The 18,998-nt window shown below is 36.3% G+C and overlaps 1 protein-coding gene across 2 annotated transcripts in view; it reads left to right on the top strand.

The window, feature by feature from the left end:
* The window catches only part of LOC306859920 (laminin subunit beta-2-like), a 43,545-nt gene extending 24,756 nt beyond the window's left edge, over positions 1–18,789 (top strand). Inside the window, exons 12-35 of one of the 2 annotated variants that reach the window (XM_079401326.1) lie at positions 90–202; positions 1,451–1,530; positions 1,632–1,767; positions 2,608–2,766; positions 2,855–2,982; positions 3,548–3,677; positions 3,770–3,962; positions 4,041–4,184; positions 4,856–5,087; positions 5,269–5,432; positions 5,742–5,777; positions 10,586–10,810; positions 10,897–11,114; positions 12,059–12,155; positions 12,305–12,677; positions 13,269–13,453; positions 13,623–13,864; positions 14,096–14,299; positions 14,457–14,601; positions 15,155–15,362; positions 15,445–15,586; positions 15,677–15,853; positions 15,927–16,086; positions 17,988–18,789. In XM_079401326.1, coding sequence (XP_079257452.1) covers positions 90–202; positions 1,451–1,530; positions 1,632–1,767; positions 2,608–2,766; positions 2,855–2,982; positions 3,548–3,677; positions 3,770–3,962; positions 4,041–4,184; positions 4,856–5,087; positions 5,269–5,432; positions 5,742–5,777; positions 10,586–10,810; positions 10,897–11,114; positions 12,059–12,155; positions 12,305–12,677; positions 13,269–13,453; positions 13,623–13,864; positions 14,096–14,299; positions 14,457–14,601; positions 15,155–15,362; positions 15,445–15,586; positions 15,677–15,853; positions 15,927–16,086; positions 17,988–18,124 — 4,028 coding nt within the window. In that variant the 3' untranslated portion in view covers positions 18,125–18,789. The remainder of the gene's footprint in view (positions 1–89; positions 203–1,450; positions 1,531–1,631; positions 1,768–2,607; positions 2,767–2,854; positions 2,983–3,547; positions 3,678–3,769; positions 3,963–4,040; positions 4,185–4,855; positions 5,088–5,268; positions 5,433–5,741; positions 5,778–10,585; positions 10,811–10,896; positions 11,115–12,058; positions 12,156–12,304; positions 12,678–13,268; positions 13,454–13,622; positions 13,865–14,095; positions 14,300–14,456; positions 14,602–15,154; positions 15,363–15,444; positions 15,587–15,676; positions 15,854–15,926; positions 16,087–17,987) is intronic. The other variant, XM_079401327.1, reaches the window with a different exon arrangement.
* Positions 18,790–18,998: the final 209 nt, after the last annotated feature.

Genomic DNA, 18,998 nt, shown 5'->3' with positions numbered 1-18,998 from the left:
AGACCTCAGTCTATTTTAAGAACATTTTTCTGGTATGTTTTACTCTTGATACTAAATCATTCTCTCTTTCTTTCACTGGTCTACTTTAGCATGTAAATGTGACCCCAGGGGTACAGTGTCCGGTAGTTCTCAATGTGACCCTGTTAGTGGAGACTGCTTCTGCAAACGCCTTGTCACTGGAAACAGCTGCAACCAATGTCTGGTAAGTAAAGCTGAAAAAACATTGCCTTTTTTATTATCTTATTATTCCCCATACACCATAAATAAATGAGAACATTTAATTATCAGTCATCAGTTGGCATTGCATGCTTTCTGGTACCTTGTATCCCCTCTACTGTGGTAACATGAACTAAGAGTGTTTGCTCTGCGGTAGACCTGTATGTCTGCATTTAGCCCAAGGGTTTATGGAGGATGGTGTAGGTTTTCACACAGACTAAAATGGAATGAAAGGAAGAGTTGCATCCTGAAATTATTATTTATTTATTTATTTTGTCATTTAGCAGACGCTTTTATCCAAAGCGACTTACAAATGAGGACATAAGAAGCAATCAAAACCAGCAACAACGTGCAAGTGCTATTACAAGTCTTGGTAAATTAGACAAGCAATAAATGCCTCTAGTAGTAGAGTGATGTCACTTCACTTTATGGATATGTACCATGGTAATTCTTTACTATTTTTGTCATGGTATTTGCTTATGCTTATTGATTATCACTGCATGGTTTCAAAGTATCATGGAATTACCATGGGTTTGACACAGTATTTTGTAGTTAATAATCTAAATATTAAGTGTCATGTTGTGTTCGTGTGTTTTATGTTGGGTGACCATATTTTAGTTTTCAAAAAAGAGGACAGTAGGGGCAGGCTACCATTATGCAGATTGATCATAAACAAAACTAAGCTTCCTACCAGTGGCCATCCTTCACAAAACTTAACATCTAGCACAGTTTTATCACAGGTAGAATGCAAAACATTTCAATACAAGCATTTCAGTCAAATGTAATTCATGCAATATTTCCCACGGGAGAAAATCAACCCTCCGTACCAGTTTGAAATCAGCCCAATTCCGTGCAAAAAATGAGGATTTGGCAACCCTGCATCCAACACGAGCTGCATCGAAAGTGATTTAAATACTCCGCATACTGATAGCAGCTCCCTGATGCACGAAAATTATATTCGATAGTAGAATGTTTGCGTGAGCAGGTGGTAATGGTCAGAAATTCAGTGGGAGCAGGATAAAGAAAACAGTCTACAGTTTACGTTCCCCGTAGCAGGGCTCGAATACAAAAATGCATATAATTAATGGTGACTGTTGAAAGCAAAAGCCAAATCCTGGACATTTTGGGCGATTTAGAAATCCCGGCCCGACTTATTGTTTTAGGTCCAAAAAGAAGACATGTCCAGGGAAAAGTGGACGTATGGTCACCCTTGTTTTATTTGCATTTCCTACAGCCTGAGCACTGGGCCCTTAGTCATGATGGCAGTGGCTGCAGAGGATGTGACTGTGATGTGGGTGGAGCTACAGACAACCAGTCAGTATTTTTCGGTTTATGGGGATTCAGGCTGTTGGCAGTTTTTGTATTAATAATATAAAACTTAATTGTAATAAAAATTATGTGCTTTGCGTCTGCAGATGCTCAATGGAAACAGGCCAGTGTCACTGTCGGAGTCACATGATTGGTCGCCAATGTAACCAAGTGGAGTCTGGTTATTTCTTCATGACCCTCGACCACTACATATATGAGGCTGAAAATGCCAAACTGGGTCAAGTAAGTGCAGGAATGGGACAAACAAGAAGATATTTGCTTTGTTTTTAGCCCCTGTACTCTATCTGATAACTATGGAAGCCCGTTTCTGGCACTGATTAAAAAATAAAAAAGGTAATTGCAAGTTTTTATCTCACAATTCAGACTTTTTTCTCAAAATTGCTTAATACAAACTTACAATTCTAACTTTATCTCACAATTCAGACTTTATTTCTCAGAATTGCAACTTTATTTCTCAGAATTACGATTTTAAATCTTGCAATTTTGAGTTTATATCATGCAATACTGACGTTATAACTCGCAAAAGCGAGTTTATATCACGCAATTCTGAGAAAAAAAGTCCGAACTGTGAGTTTATATCTTACAATTCTGAGAAAAAATGTCTGAACTGTGAGATAAAAAGTCGCAATTAGCTTTTTTTTTTATTTTTCATCCAATGGCGGAAGTGGGCTTCCATAGATAACGTATTTACAGTACTTGTCAGTAAAATTTCTTCAAGCAACAGAACAAATATTTTAAAATGGTTTCAAAATATCAAAGGTGCATGCCAAGTGTCAAAAGGAAAGAAACAGATGTTGTACCAAGGATATTATGATCAAATATTGATTGGGGCCGATACAATAATTATTTAATATTAATAAAAAGAAATATAAAAATATAAAAATGTTTTAAATAAATAATAATTCTCCACTATTTTGTCTAAACAAATTAGACGAAAAACACTAAAAACTAAAGTCATTTTTAAGTGCAAGTGAATTTATACAACATTATAAGGTACAGTTTTAAGAAATGTATGTTCATTTTGAGATTTGATTAAGGATTATTTTTGTTTATATTTTATAGGGCTCTGCGTTTGAGGAGAGAGAGTACCAGCCGGGCCGTCCCGTCTTGTGGACAGGCACTGGCTTTGCACGGGCTCCTGAAGGTGGTACGTTGGAGTTTGCCATTAACAATATTCCATATTCTATGGAATATGACGTCCTCCTTCGATATGAGCTTCAGGTAGATTACATCTCTTCTCAATGGCTTCATAGGCTACTCAGATTAGTGTGTTATGGGTGTACTCATGTGCGTTTATGTGCTTTTAAAGATGCCACGGGACTGGGAGGAGGTCCGTGTAATGGTGATTAGACCTGGCCCCATACCTACCAGCAGTCCATGTGGAAATACCATTCCTGCAGATGACCTGCTAACTGTATCGCTCCCATCTGGTGCCAGGTCTGTGAAACACATGTACAAATGTTTTAAGGGTCAGTCCATTCAGGTCAGTTAATGAACATTCTGTCATCATTTAGTTACCCTCATACTGTTCTTTCGTTCTTCTGTGGGCTATAATAAAAGATATTTTGAAGAATGTTTCTATTTATTTTTACTTTAATTTTTAATTTTTAAATTTTATTTATTTATGTTTTTGTTCCAAACAAGAAATAAAGTCTTACAAGTTTGGAACGTCATGAGGGTGAGAAATTGATGCACTTTATTTTTTGGTGGACGATCCCTTTAAGCAATCCAAGCAATGTTTACTTTTCGCTTTTGTATCCCAAAATCTTCCCAGTTTTGCTTATAACACTAATTTAATCACTTACTTTTTCGTTTGTTTATTTTCTTTCTTTTGTTTGTATTGTTGCTGTTTATTTTTGGTTTCAGTGTTTTTGTTTTGTTTCTTTCTTTTTGTTTGTTTTCCTTTCTCTTGTTTTTATTGTTGTTGTTTTGTTGTTTTTGTTGTTGCTTTTTTGTTTCTTCATTCATTTTTTGCTTTCTGTCTTCTGATGCACTGCTACAGGTTTGTGGTTCTGCCTCAGCCGGTGTGTTTGGAGAGAGGAGTGAGTTACAAACTGCGTTTGGAGTTCATCCGTTATGCTGACAGGAACAGCATCATTACCACAACAAATGCCTTTGTACTTGTTGACTCTGTAAGCATCGATTTGTGATTTTATTCAGCTCTTATGAAGTCTTCATCTTCTGTCTAATTTTGACTTGTTCTTTCATCTCTTCACCTCCCCAGATTGCCCTTCTCCCTCGTTACTCTTCTCTTGAGATGTTTACTGCTGGAGACCCCGCCTCCATCGCACGAAAGCAGAGCTACGAGCGTTACCGCTGCCACGAGACTGCCAAGAGTGTGTCCCGTCCACAGATGAGTGAAGTGTGTGCTAAACTCATCACCAGCATGTCTGCCCTCATTAACGACGGCGCGCTGCGTGAGTGTCAGCAGAGAATATTGGGGTTTGTTTTCACTTGTTCATGTTGTTATTAAGACAAAAACATTGATCCCACAGCTTGTGAGTGCGATCCTCAGGGTTCGCTCAGCTCTGAGTGTGACGTCCGTGGGGGACAGTGCCGCTGCAGGCCCAACATATCAGGCCGGCGCTGTGATAAATGTGCACCAGGAGCTTACGGCTTTGGCCCTTCCGGATGCAAACGTAAGACAAATATTTTCCCTGCTGTGGTACATCAGTAACATTTTGATAAAATTCCTCTTTGTGTGTTCTTCTTTGTATTTTTTCCCCTTTGTTTCTTTTCATTTGTTTTTTGTTATATTTATTTATTTTTTTTATTTTCTGTTCGTATTTGTTTTGCTTTCTTTTACTGTGTTTTTTCTTGTTTTTTTTCTTTCTTTCTTGTTTGTTTTTCTTTTGTTTATGCTGTTAGTTTTAAAAAAAAATATTTATTTTTTATTTATTTGTTTTCATTTCTGTTTTGTTTTATTTATTTTTGTTTTTACTGTTGCTGTTGCTTTATTGTTAGTTTTTTTATTTGTTTATTTCTTTGTTTGATGTTTTCTTTTTGTTAATTATTATTTATATATATATTGTTTTGTTTCATTTTATTTGTTTTTGCTTGTTTTTGTTTTTACTGTTGATTTATTGTTTGTTTTATATTTGTTTGTTTATTTTTGTTTGTTGATTTGTTTGTTTTTTGTTTAATTTCTTTCCTAATTTTTATTTGTTTTTCTTTTCCATTTTTTTATTCTTTGCGCATTTTTTGTTGTATTTCTGTTTGTTTTTTCTTTGTTATTTGCTTTTCTATCCTTTCTTTCTTTCTTTCTTTCTTTCTTTGTCTGTCATTAATTGCTTTCTGTCTTCATCCTTAGTTTGTGAATGTAGTTTGGAAGGCTCTCAGAGCCGATTCTGTGACCAGTACTCAGGACAGTGTCCATGTCAGGCCGGTGCGTTTGGTCAGCGCTGTGATGGTTGTCAGACTGGACACTGGGGCTTCCCGAACTGCAGGCAATGTGAATGTAACGGACATGCTGACGAGTGCCACCAAAGGACTGGAGCCTGTATCAACTGCAGGAGCAATACAGCCGGGGACAAATGTGACAGGTACAAGGGGGGAAAAGACAGACATTCTTGACATTTATGGTTAAACTGATAATTTTTCTCATTAGAGAACATTTAAAGATATTGAGAATCTTTTAACGCTTACAGGCAAACAGTGAAACGGGTTGATTTTGCTTGAATGTTCCTCTGCCTGAGCTAATGTAATAAATACCTCTTGTCACAGGTGTGCTAATGGTTACTATGGAAACCCAGCTCTTGGTTTAGGGAGTCCTTGCCGGCCCTGCCCCTGTCCTGAGGGCCCCAACAGCGGACGCCACTTTGCCGCCTCTTGTTACCAAGACAACCGCAACCAACAGGTGGTCTGCAACTGCAACCAGGGTTACACAGGTATTTTTAACCACAGATACACAGGTAGTTTTCTTTCCTTCCACAGATGGATGGAATCAAATGAATTAAGATGAGGTCTGGGTCATGTACAGTTGCATTATTTGCAAACATGCAAAGGGAGAATGTAGATATCCCAAATTAATAAATGCTTGAATCGGGCATTATAATGACATATAACACCCTGAGTCCATCTGCATCTGGATAGAATGCAGAAAATGCCATAATCAGAGATAAAGGCCACTGTCGCTCTAATCAGCCAGTGCAGTGATCATGTGTGTTATCTCCTGTCCCCTCCTCAACTGGACACAGGGATTGTAAAGCGCTCTGCAGGGGCAGTCCTCAAGCGTGAGTAACCATGGAGACCCACCCCACCTCTGCTGCCCAACCTCCGTCACCCCTCCCTAGTGCATGGCTCATGCACTTCACACCTTGCATGTACATTTGCAGGACCCTGTGAAACTGCACCAAGTGCAGTCGTATGTGACTGAGCAGTGTTGAAGAGTAACTAACTAAATGTAGCTAGAAGTTGTTTTTTAAAACTAAGCTTTACTATTGCTTAGCTTTCCAGCTGATCGAAATTAAATAGTAATAATTAAACGCTAACTTAAAATGTCTTCTGTCTTTCTCTTATAATAAGCATTGGGAAGTCCAGTTTATTTAAATGCAGAGTCGGGTAGTTAAAGGGATAGTTCACCCAAAATTAAAATTCTGTCATTAATTACTCACCCTCATGTCATTCCAAACCTGTAAGGCTATGTTCACACTTGGCATCTTTTTTGACTAGAAAAAGTTGACAAGAACGCTTTTTTAGTAATATAAAAAGCTGGCAGCGTTTTGGTTACAAATAGCAGCCGAGGGCGTCTTTTGTTGCTATAACAACAGCTGCAATGTTAGCCTAGCGCTGTGTGCTGCAGAAATGTCAGCTTTTGAAGTTAACGGGAAGAGTATGTCGGTTCACAACTACGTTTGTGGCGACATTATACGGGGAAGGAAACTGTATGGTGCTTCCTACAATTTAGTCCAGGAGCTCCGGTTATCTTGTCCATTTTTTTCTTGTTGTTTTTGTTATGGAAACGACTCGCCACTTGCTTGTCATTGGTCAGCTGTCAAAAAGGCACTTGATGTAGGGCGGTTTTTTTTTTCATAAAAGTTTAACTTTTTTCAACTTGAAAAGATGCTCTGAGCTGCAGAAAAAGATGCAGGCGGTTGTGTTTTAAAAAGCTCTCAGGACTTTTTTGAAAACACTGTTTACTCCATAGGATTATAATGTAAAAAAAGACGCCAAGTGTGAACATAGCCTAAGACCTTCGTTCATCTTCAGAACACAAATTAAGATATTTTTAATGAAATCCGAGAGCGTTCTGAACCTGCATAGGCAGCAATGCAACTACCATGTTCATGGCCCAGAAGGGGTGTAAGGACATGGGTGTAATATACGAGGGGGACATGTCCCCTCACTTTTAATAAAACGTAAATTCATCCCCTGCACCGGGCAAGTGTGTTCATGTAGATGTAGCAACGGCCAGTGTGAATCAATCTAGATTTAAATGCTAAGAAAAAAGATGGTGTATGTATGACCCAATGATTTATTCATATCCAAAACGATAAAATGTGAACATTACAGAGCGCTAAACCCTCTCATGCAGTGTATCTTTCAATCATACTCGATGCCGGAGGGCGCTCTTGCTCAGAAAGTCCAAAACAGCCTCGTAGGAGTAATAACATGACGTGAAGGAAATCCCCAGTAGGGTCTGGCTGCAAATATACTGGGCGAGTGGAGCTCCACTCAAGAGCGGAAATACGTCACCTCCTCTCGAGACGCGCCCGCCATGTTGGTCCGGATAAGACTGCCTTAAAAATAGCACAAACGCAGTATAAAAAATAGAAAATTTAGTATGTACAGGTATGTTAGGTGCAAATTTGAAATGTAATAAATATGTGTGTTAAATAAATGTATGATAGTGTTGTGTGTTTTATGTTTATTGTTAAGTGTTCAACAATAAACATGAAATATTAACATGAAATTATAAAATTAATACCAGATGGGTTTTACAAAAAAATTATAAAATAAGCTCTGGGATAAACATAACTTGACAATACTTTTACTCTACAATGCAAATTACACACACCCATGCTGAAAATGCTAATTTTCAAGCAGTTAACAAAAATAAGACACATGCTCCTATCTTGGTCATTAATAGCCTATTCAAGCATAATTTTTCTCTGCATCGCTATTTCATATGAAATAATAGAAACATTCTATACAAACACAAATCTCTTTTTTTTAAGAAGTGAAGTGAAGTGAGATACTGCCAAGTATGGTGACCCATACTCGGAATTCGTGCTCTGCATTTAACCCATCCAACGTGCACACACACAGCAGTGAACACACACACACAGCAGTGAACACACACACACCGTGAACACACACACCCGGAGCAGTGGGCAGCCATTTATGCTGCAGCGCCCGGGGAGCAGTTGGGGGTTCGGTGCCTTGCTCAAGGACACCTCAGTCGTGGTATTGAGGGTGGAGCGAGCGCTGTACATTCACTCCCCCCACCTACAATCCCTGCCGGCCCGAGACTCGAACCCGCAACCTTTGGATTACGAGTCCGACTCTCTAACCATTAGGCCACAACTTCCCCTAGAACTGGTTTATGAATTCCTTTCTCTTTGTAAAATACCAGTTCCTCAAAGAGAGTCTCAATTGTTATTGGTTCAATCCCTTCAGGTACTCACATGTTAGGTATTGATAAAGACCATTCTCCAAATTCAGCATCTCTTGATGTTACTAATGTTTTTTTTTACGTTGGTTAAATGTGTTTTTCATGAAGAAATAATAAAGCTATTCGAACTACTTTTCAAAGAGAAATTGTTACTGTACCTTATGTTTTGTCTCATTGGAACGCTTTATTAAATGGAAAATTGATTTGCTGGAGAAAAGTGTGGTTGTTACTGCAGAAATATCATTCAAATAAGATTAAAGAAGTTTCTTATAAGTTCATTCACAGATTTTAGCGAATCTTTATTTACAATGATTTAAATGTAAATTGTATTTTCTGCAATGAATATGAGGAAACTGCACGTATTTTGGCACTGTACATATTCACTTACACTATGGTGTAAAGTTCAAAATTTTATCAATGAAAATATTCAGTGTTTAAGACCTTTTTCACTCCTATGGAAAAATGTACTCTTTTACTTCTTTCCACGAGGAGCAATATTTTTTACTTAATTTATTTACATATACTGTGAACCAAATTTAATCTATAATAAGAATCTAATCTAAATCTAATAAGAAACCCAATTTATGGATTTGTTGGCTGAACTATATATACATATACATATATATTGACAGTATTAGAGACTCTTTGAATAAGAAAGCTGTAAGAACTTTGAAAGCTTGTCAACTTTATTTATTTGATTTTGATATGTATACTTGTATGTATATGTATCTTGTGTCTTTGAACTTTTATACTTATACCTCTCCCTGGCAACTCCTATTTGTTGTAATTTATTTGTTTATTTTTGTTATTTTTATGTTATGTTTTAATTTGTTTATTTTTTTATGTTATTTCTTGATAAAATATTGTATGTTATTGTTCTTTGAAGAAAAAAAAAGCGTTTCGAGGGGGGTCCCCCGGTAAAATCGCGCTCCTGGTGCGTAAAATTCACATTTTTTTGGTGAGGTTTCCCTGGTAAAATTCGCATTGCAGGGGCTAAATATCTCGTTATTGGGTTCGCTTCAACCCGTGGACATGAAAAATAACCCGTGGCAACTGATTTTAAAGTAGCTCAATTCCGAGGGAAAACCGCGGACTTGGCAACACTGAGTGGAGGTGACGCACTTCCTGTTCGAGAGTGGAGCTCCACTTGCCCACAGTCTGCAGCCAGACCCATCTCAAAATCCCTAATATGGGCCCCTAATCCCACATGAGGATGAGTAATTATTGACAGAATTTTCATTATTGTTTAAACTATCCCTTTAAACAATAACATACTATATTAAACTATTTATTACAATCATTTTACAAAATAATATTTATTATTCTTTATTAGTTCTAGTTTTCTAATTTTTCAAATTTTTTGGCATTTAATGTAATTTGATGTTTTTAAATTGACATTCAAATGCTGTTTAGTTCTCTCTGATTTAAATTCTATTCTCTTCTACTCTGTTTTTTCTATCACTAGAAGTGAGTGCTAATCACTGTTCCTTTGCCAGCATTTGAGCCAGAGAAGCAGGCGTCTGTCTCTATATAGCACTTGGCTGCAAAGACATATGAACATAGCAACAGAGTGAATTAGAGCTTCCTGTTTAGACGAAATTAAAGTGACAGCTAAAGTTAGATAACTGAGCTTCAAAATTGTGTGAGATCTATTAATGTAACATGGTAATTTTCACTCTGATGCTTTGTACCTATTCACTCTTCAGGAGATTATTATACTAGTACTCAGACTGTTGAGTGTGTTATGATTTGGCATTAAGATTAAAATGTGAAATTTTCAAGAAATCTTCTGGAGAGTCATTTTTCATAATTTGTGAGTTATGTTATTTGTATTGTTAGAATGTATACTTAGTTTAGCTTTACATGAAGATTTTGTATGTGTGCACTTGCATCCTTAAATATTCATTTAAATAATAATTCCATTAATAAATACATTTATTAATTTAATGTCATAACTGAATATTTAAAAAAAACAAAATACTATTTAAAAAACAATGCCCCATATTCCTGTTATTTTAACACTAAGCCACCAACAATGATTTTGTTCCAATTCTATTAGATATGTGAACCTAATATTGCTTATATTAATTATGTAGTTATAAAGTTTTACTCAGTAACCCTATTAAATCAATTGTGCAGGTTATGGAAAAATAATCATGAAACTGGAAGTGCTTTACTTCAAGAAGACTGTGGATTTTCCAGCTGTTACAGTTTTAATTCTATTCTCTTGAAGAAAATATTATTAAATGCAGTTCAGCATTAAAAATGTCCATCAAATGTATTAAAGCCATTTTTATTTTAATTTATGTTGTCACAGATGCTGTATGACGTCATGTGCTGTGCATTAGTTGTGACGTGGGAGTTTTAATGATATGTTATCAAATGCTATCTTTATGTAACTAAACGCCTACTTTCTCCCTCAACCAGGTCCACAATGTGACGAATGTGCTCCAGGTTATTACGGCGACCCCTCTAAGCCCGGTGGACAGTGCCAACCTTGTCGTTGCAGTAACAACATCGACCTATCAGATCCTGAGGCATGTGACAAGCGTACTGGTCAGTGTCTGAAGTGCCTGTACAATACTGAAGGACCGGACTGTGGCGTGTGCAAGAGCGGATACTATGGAGATGCTTCCCGCCGCAACTGCCGGAGTGAGTTTACCTGGGTGTTAAATTGCTTTTCTACATTATAGTGCACTATTAATATAATAGGCATATCAACACTTTCACCTACCCAGAGTGCACTTGCAACTTCTTGGGCACGGAGCGCAGTCAGTGTCTGTCTCGAGATGACTGCGTGTGCCAGCGTGCCACAGGACAGTGTCAGTGTCTGACTCACGTTATTGGACAAACCTGTGATCACTGTGCTCCCAATTACTGGAACCTGGCGAGTGGACGAGGCTGTGAGCCCTGTGGCTGTGACCCCAACAATGCCTACACATCTGCCTGTAACGAGGTACTGTTGGCTCACAAATACAGCTCACATTCAATATATACATGTAAACTACCATTCAAAATGTTGAGGTCAATAAGAATTTTTTTAATAGAAATAAAAAATTCAGTACTGTTTAAACTGATTAAAAGTGACATTAGTGAAGACATTTATATTGTTATAAAAGGTTTTTATTTTAAATAAATGCTGTTCTTTTGAACTTTCTCTTCATCACAGAAAATGTCCTAAAAAGGCTTTTGGAAACATCTTAAGCAGCACAACTGCTTTTTAATATAGATAATAAATGATTTCTGAAGGATCATGTGACACAGAAGACTGAAGTAATGGTATTGAAAATTCAGCTTTCCCATCAAAGAAATAAATTACATTTTATGTATTTTTGATCAAATAAATATATCCTTGATGAGCATAAGAGACGCCTTTCAAAAATATAAAAAAAAAACTTGCAGACTACAAACTTCTGAACGGTAGTGTTTATTTATTGATTTATTTATAATACAGTATTTTAGATTTTACACAAAGACAGATTGTTGACTTAGGGGATAGGAACTGAAAATCTATCTAATATTAAAATTCTGGCCAATGTAGAGCAATTATCATTTTTATGTTATGGCTGATAAATGGACGATTTTAAAATTCTATGCTGTTTTGTTTAAATAAATGAAATGCTACAAGTGAATTTAGGCACAACATTAAAATGTATCATGAAAAATAGATATTCATTTTGAAATTTACTAAAGATTGCATTTAACAGTGTTATTACATTTTATGAGTAAATGTAACAATAGAAGAGTATGAACAATTAAATATCCATTATTGACCGATATCAAAAAAAAAAAAAACTCTGATAACCAATATGGTATTCATATATATTTCCTCCCTATTTTCAACACCCCATCAGTAGTCTTAAATATTGCTATCCTCTTTTAAAACCCAAATTCATATAGTTCACAGGTCAGTGCCAGTGCCGTGTTGGGTTTGGAGGGAAGACCTGTAAAGACTGCCAGGAGAACCACTGGGGTGACCCAAGAGTACTGTGCCGAGGTACCATGATACTTTCAGAGGAGTCCATATCATCTGTAATGCTAATGAAACAATGTTCATCATTGCGTTCAATGCTGATGCACTTTTTTGATTTGCAATTGATCATAATTCCCAAAATCCAATTGATTTGGTTACTTCTCTCCCCACAGCATGTGACTGCGACCCCCGGGGGATCGATTCATCTCAGTGCAACCGTGTGACTGGTCACTGTGTATGCCAGCAGGGAGTTTCTGGTGTCCGCTGTGATCAATGTGCCCGTGGTTTCTCTGGCACCTTCCCTGATTGCAAACCTTGCCACCAGTGCTTCGGGGACTGGGACCGCATCGTTCAGGATCTGGCGACCAGAACCAAAGAGCTCACAGATCGAGCCAAGGAGCTTCAGACCACCGGCTTGACTCGAGCCTTTGAGAGAAGATTTAAGGAGTTGGAGGACATGCTGGCACAGGTGCAGGACATTGTTAATGCCCGCAATGCCACTGCTGAGGCTGTGACCACTCTGATGGGCATGATCGAGGATCTCAGGTACACTTTGGATAGAGAGAGATTCTGACTCTACATTTTTGTATATTGCTTGAAAGACTAGTTGAGAGTGTTAGAGGTTAGGGAAAAAATTACTTAAGTAATTTTACTTAATTACTATACTCAATTATTATTATTGGGAATTTATGTTGATTATTGAGAATTTATATTTATATTTAGGGTATTATTGAAATACATTTGAAAATTTGCAAAAAAAAATGCTTTTCATATTTTTATTACTAAGATTTAGTAAATTTTACTTGAACCTTTAATACAGTTTTTGCAACAAAATTACAGTAATTACTATAATTAGACTGCATTGTTAAAATGTTATTGCGAATTCGATTATTAAATTAATTAGACAATGTCATTTTCAATAGCTAAGAAAAAAAAATATTTTAAAAATTAAGTAATAAATTTTTGTTTAATACTTGTAAATGAGAACAAATTTACCTACTTACCTAAACATTCACGTAAATATAATTTAAGTATCATTTCAGATTTGTCCATTTTTCTCACATTTTTGTTCTCACTGTTTACGCCCTTGTTGGAGATGAGTTTGGTCAGTTCGTCAGCTCTCTTTCTGTCTGTCAGAGCTCAGATTGGTGAGACCACAGACACACTGAACCAGCTAGAGGGAGACCTGACCGCTGTGCAGGACAGCAACTATGAAGCCAGTAATGCATTAAGTACCCTGGAGAGAGAAGCAAAAGAACTCAACCTGAACTCAGATCAGCTTAACCGTCAACTTGACATCCTCAAGAACTCCAACTTCTTGGGTTAGTCACTGATTCTGTATTACTGTAACTAAAATGCAATTACATTGCCCCCATTATATGCAAAATATCGAAACAAGTGGCATTTATTTATTATTAACTCCCAGAGAGCAATCCATTGACTGATCAAACTAGGAAAACATGCTATTTAACATGTGGTGTTTTTCCTCAGGTGCATATGACAGCATCCGGGCCTCGTACAACAAGTCACATGATGCAGAGCACCGTGCCAACAGATCTACCACTGACATTCCCAGCACAGTGAGCCAATCGGCAGACACCCGCAAGAAAACAGAGCGACTGATTGCCCAAAAGAGAGATGATTTTAACCGCAAAAATGCTGCCAACAAGCGTACACTCAAAGACTTAAATGCTAAAGCTCAGAATTTGGACATAAAGAAAATCAATGAAAAGGTAAGCTGGATAAAACACAAATAACAACAAATGTCTCAACAAATATAAAAATATAAGTTACAAGAATTTCTAACCAATTTAATAGTATTATTTAAGGTATCTATTTAAAAGATAAAATCATTGTTTATATAATAAAAAAATATTAGAAATGGTTTAATATATATTATTTTATATTATTTAATATAATATATTTTATTTTACTTTAAAGCTGTTGTTTTATTGTTTTTGTAGGTATGTGGAGCACCGGGTGACGCTCCATGTGTGGACAGTCCTTGTGGCGGTGCTGGTTGTCGTGACGATGAAGGCAAACGCCACTGTGGTGGTCTGAATTGCAATGGAGCCGTTGCAGTGGCCAACAATGCCCTGGATAGATCCAAGCATGCAGAAAAAGAGTTGGATAAAGCTATGGGAGTAGTGGAGGAGCTTTTTAAGCAGGTAAAGACACACTTTAATTATTGTGACCAGTTACTAGCATGATCAGAGCATTTTCAGAGCATGATCAGAGCTGTCAATTCCTCTTATTACTTCACATTCTCCAGAAAGTGTTCAGTCTTTTCTCCGAATCTTATGTTGTCTTGATGGTCTTATTAAGGTGGCAGATGCTAAGACCAAGGCTCAGGAAGCTAAGGATAAAGCCCAGGCAGCTTTGGAAAAAGCTAGTGATACCAAAAATAAGGTGGATCATTCTAACGACGACCTGAGGGACCTCATCAAACAAATTCGTGAATTCCTCATGCGTGAGTTTTAATTATATTATACTATTCAAAATTTTGTAGACATTTTTATTTTAATTTTTTTTCTGCAAACCATTGTTGCATTATATTATATATTTTATTAAGAGAATAAAATACATAAAACTGACTTTATTCTCTGCATCTTATTCTAGTTTACACTTTTGTTTCCTTTTTTTATAGTATACCTTTAATAGTATACCTTTAAAATTTATTTTAAAAAATTATATATTCTCTCTCAATTTTTCAATTTCTGATCTTACCACTGTTTACAAATTATCCGAAAGGACTGCTGAATTTTACATACTAATTATTATATTATATTATATTAAAAGAATAAAACTGAGCTAAAGAATTAAGAAAATAAAATGCATAAAACACTACTCTTGTACTAAATTATCAAATTTTTTAAATATTCATCAATAATCTGATTTTCAAACATTTCAGTAACATTTCATTTATTATAATCCCTCTCTCATTTTATAATTTCTTCTGATAGAATTTTAACTTACAATACTTTCTTTTGAGCTCATTTACATGTCATGTTATATATTTGCAGAGGAGGGGGCAGATCCTGACAGCATTGAGGCAATGGCCAATCGGGTGTTGGAGCTGTCAATCCCAGCTTCTCCCAGGCAGATTGGACACCTCGCAGATGAGATTAAAGACCGTGTCAAAAGCCTGTCCAATGTGGACGCCATTCTGGAACAGACCCAGAATGACGTCCGCAAAGCAGAACAGCTGCTGCTGGATGCCAAGAAAGCCAGGTGACTATCTGCACATCTGGTATTTTGCACTTTTTGTACATCACTTTGTAAATGTAAATGCAAATCTGCTCTTTCACTCTAGGAATAAGTCAGAGGGAGTGAAGAGCACAGCTGAGAGTGTGAAAAAGGCCCTGAATGATGCCGGCAGGGCTCAGGCTGCTGCAGAGAAGGCCATTCAGAAAGCTAGAAATGACATCGGCTTGACTCAGAACCGACTAGCACAGGTAAAACAACTGTAATTAGGAATAACTTGAATTTTTATGCTCCTAAATTGATTGGTTTTGACCACAAGTGCTCTTACAATCCTTCTAAAGATCCAGTCAGAGACCACAGCTCATGAGAGAGATCTTAATGATGCTATGGACAGACTGGGAGTTCTGGGTCGCCAAATAGAGGCTTTAAAAACCAAACGTGCCAACAACAGCCTGGACGCAGCCCGGGCAGAGGAGACGGCCACTATGGCCCGGGACAAGGCCAATGAAGCTAAAGAGGTGTGTGGCAGTCATTTGCGTGTCACTGAATGTTGTGTTGACCAGAATTTAGTGACTTTATAGTCTATTGTAGATCCTGGACGGCGAGCTGTCCGATAAGTACCGTACTGTTCAGGGTCTGATGGACAATAAGGCGAAAACAATGCAGGAGGCCAAGCAGAAAGCAGAGCGCCTGAGAGAAGAAGCCAAGGAGCTGCTAAAGGATGCCCAGGATAAACTGCAGAGGCTGGCGGGTAAGTGTGTGAGAGACATGCAGAGAACTGGAGGAAGTTCTTACAATTCAGTTTTATGTTTTAAATAGTTTTATGAATTTGAAAGAACCTGTACAGTTTGGTCAGAAAAGTGTATTACATGTATTAGTTACAGTAAGTATTAAATTATATATTATCAGTGTTGAATTGAAATATTAACATGAATATCAGTATTTGTTAGTATTTGGTTTGTCCCTTTTTTAGCTGTAATGACATTTTAAATATATACATAAAATGGTATGGGGATATACATCACTGAGCTGGCCTAATATAACAAAGTGAATAAATATTATTTTATTATTTATATTATCATTTGAATTTATTCTAAAAAGAATAAAAAACAATTTGTGTAATAATAAATAATATTATAATTATATATACTGTATTTTGAATGTAGAAACATCACAGAGATGTAAAGTACAGAGCTGGCATAATATAACAATAAATTAACAATTAATATTAAAAGTAAATGTTATTTTATTATTATATTATCATTTACACACACACACACACACATATATATATATATATAGAGAGAAAAACATTTATTTCATAATGATATTTCCCCCTATTTTAAATTCTTATTATCCAATGAAAGGTTAGATTTTTGTGAATTTTTTTAATAAAAGATCAAAAGGATTAACAATGCAGATTAATTTTCACAGCCGCCTTTGATCATATTTTCCAAGGGTGCCGATATTTTTGGCCATGACTGTACATACAAATATATATATATATATATATATATATATATATATATATATATATATATATATATATACACACTCACCTAAAGGATTATTAGGAACACCTGTTCAATTTCTCATTAATGCAATTATCTAATCAACCAATCACATGGCAGTTGCTTCAATGCATTTAGGGGTGTGGTCCTGGTCAAGACAATCTCCTGAACTCCAAACTGAATGTCAGAATGGGAAAGCAAGGTGATTTAAGCAATTTTGAGCGTGGCATGGTTGTTGGTGCCAGACGGGCCGGTCTGAGTATTTCACAATCTGCTCAGTTACTGGGATTTTCACGCACAAACATTTCTAGGGTTTACAAAGAATGGTGTGAAAAGGGAAAAACATCCTGTATGCGGCAGTCCTGTGGGCGAAAATGCCTTGTTGATGCTAGAGGTCAGAGGAGAATGGACTGATTCAAGCTGATAGAAGAGCAACTTTGACTGAAATAACCACTCGTTACAACCGAGGTATGCAGCAAAGCATTTGTGAAGCCACAACACGCACAACCTTGAGGCGGATGGGCTACAACAGCAGAAGACCCCACCGGGTACCACTCATCTCCACTACAAATAGGAAAAAGAGGCTACAATTTGCACGAGCTCACCAAAATTGGACGGTTGAAGACTGGAAAAATGTTGCCTGGTCTGATGAGTCTCGATTTCTGTTGAGACATTCAGATGGTAGAGTCAGAATTTGGCGTAAACAGAATGAGAACATGGATACGTCATGCCTTGGATCCATGGCATGATCTGAATGGCTAGAATTTAGCCATTCTAAATAAAAGGAATATATATATATATATATATATATATATATATATATATATATATATATATATATATATATATATATATATATATATATATATATATATATATATATATATATTCCTTTTATTTTGAATTTAGGTAGATTTATGACACAGAGCTGGTCAAACATAACTATAAATATAAATTATAACTATATTATAAATCATTTTATGTTATAAAGAACCCATTATTTAAGCGTACCTGTCAAGTAATTGAAAAACATTAACTGCCCTCTTGTGGAGATAAGTAGTAGCCTACTGATCTTGGAAACATTCATTGTTTTATTTCCTTGTAATTCTGACCTGGTTTTGTTGTTGTTTTGCATACACAGAGCTTGAAAAGGACTATGAGGAAAATCAGAAGGTATTGGAAGGAAAAGCCAGGCAGCTGGATGGCCTGGAAGATAAAATGAAGGCAATCCTGAATGCAATCAATAAGCAGATTCAGATCTACAACACCTGTCAATAATCGGTCACAGGAAGGAAAGCCTAACAGCTGAACTGCTGCTGTCACTGAAAGTTCACTACTGTCTGAAAGGATCATCTGACTCTTTTCCCAGGCTTCTACAGTTTTTGCCAACAAACCTACAAGACAATGCCAAACTGCCACCAGACGTGATGTCTGGAACAAATGTTGATTTAATGAAGGGCTACTGTTATAAAAAAACTACATTAACCTGTTTTCATTCTGGAACTGAATGCAATGCAGATGCTCACATGTGTGTTGTAAGGCAGAGCAGTATTCTAATTTCTTGGTATTAGAAATGTGCTTGTAAAATACTGAATACTGTATGATGAAGATACTGAGTTTGCTTGAATGTAAGAGACACTGAATCATGGCAAAGAAGTTTTATTGTATAGATTTTCTGCTTGCCCTTTTTCTTTTAAAAAACTAGCTTGGTACTTTATTAACATTCGTTATCTAATGAGAAATATACATTTTGTTTGTCTTTTTTGGAATTAGTTTCTATAATAGGCTGAGCATTTGTCTGCGAAATTACAGTAAAAGACATTGTTAAATGAAGTAAAATGAGTTGTCTGTTTAGAGTCTTTAGTTGTATATCATTGTTGACACACCGTGTTTCTTCTCACAATAAATAATACAAATAAATAAAATCCCTGTGTGATTTCTGTACATTGTCTGTGTGATTGTTAGCCTGTTCAAACCTACTTAAAATGAGAGAAATTATATGAAAAACCCAAACAATTCATTTACCATAGATGCCATACATTGTTTTTCAAAGAAGTATTTTATGCTCACCATGGCTGCATTTATTTGACCAGAAATACAGTATATTGACCAGAAAAACAGTCATATTGTGAAATATTATCACAATATTGTT

The sequence above is a fragment of the Barbus barbus genome (genome assembly GCF_936440315.1).
Source record: "Barbus barbus genome assembly, chromosome: 40".
Taxonomy (NCBI): Eukaryota; Metazoa; Chordata; class Actinopteri; order Cypriniformes; family Cyprinidae; genus Barbus; species Barbus barbus.
This window is presented reverse-complemented; position numbering and strand designations above follow the sequence as displayed.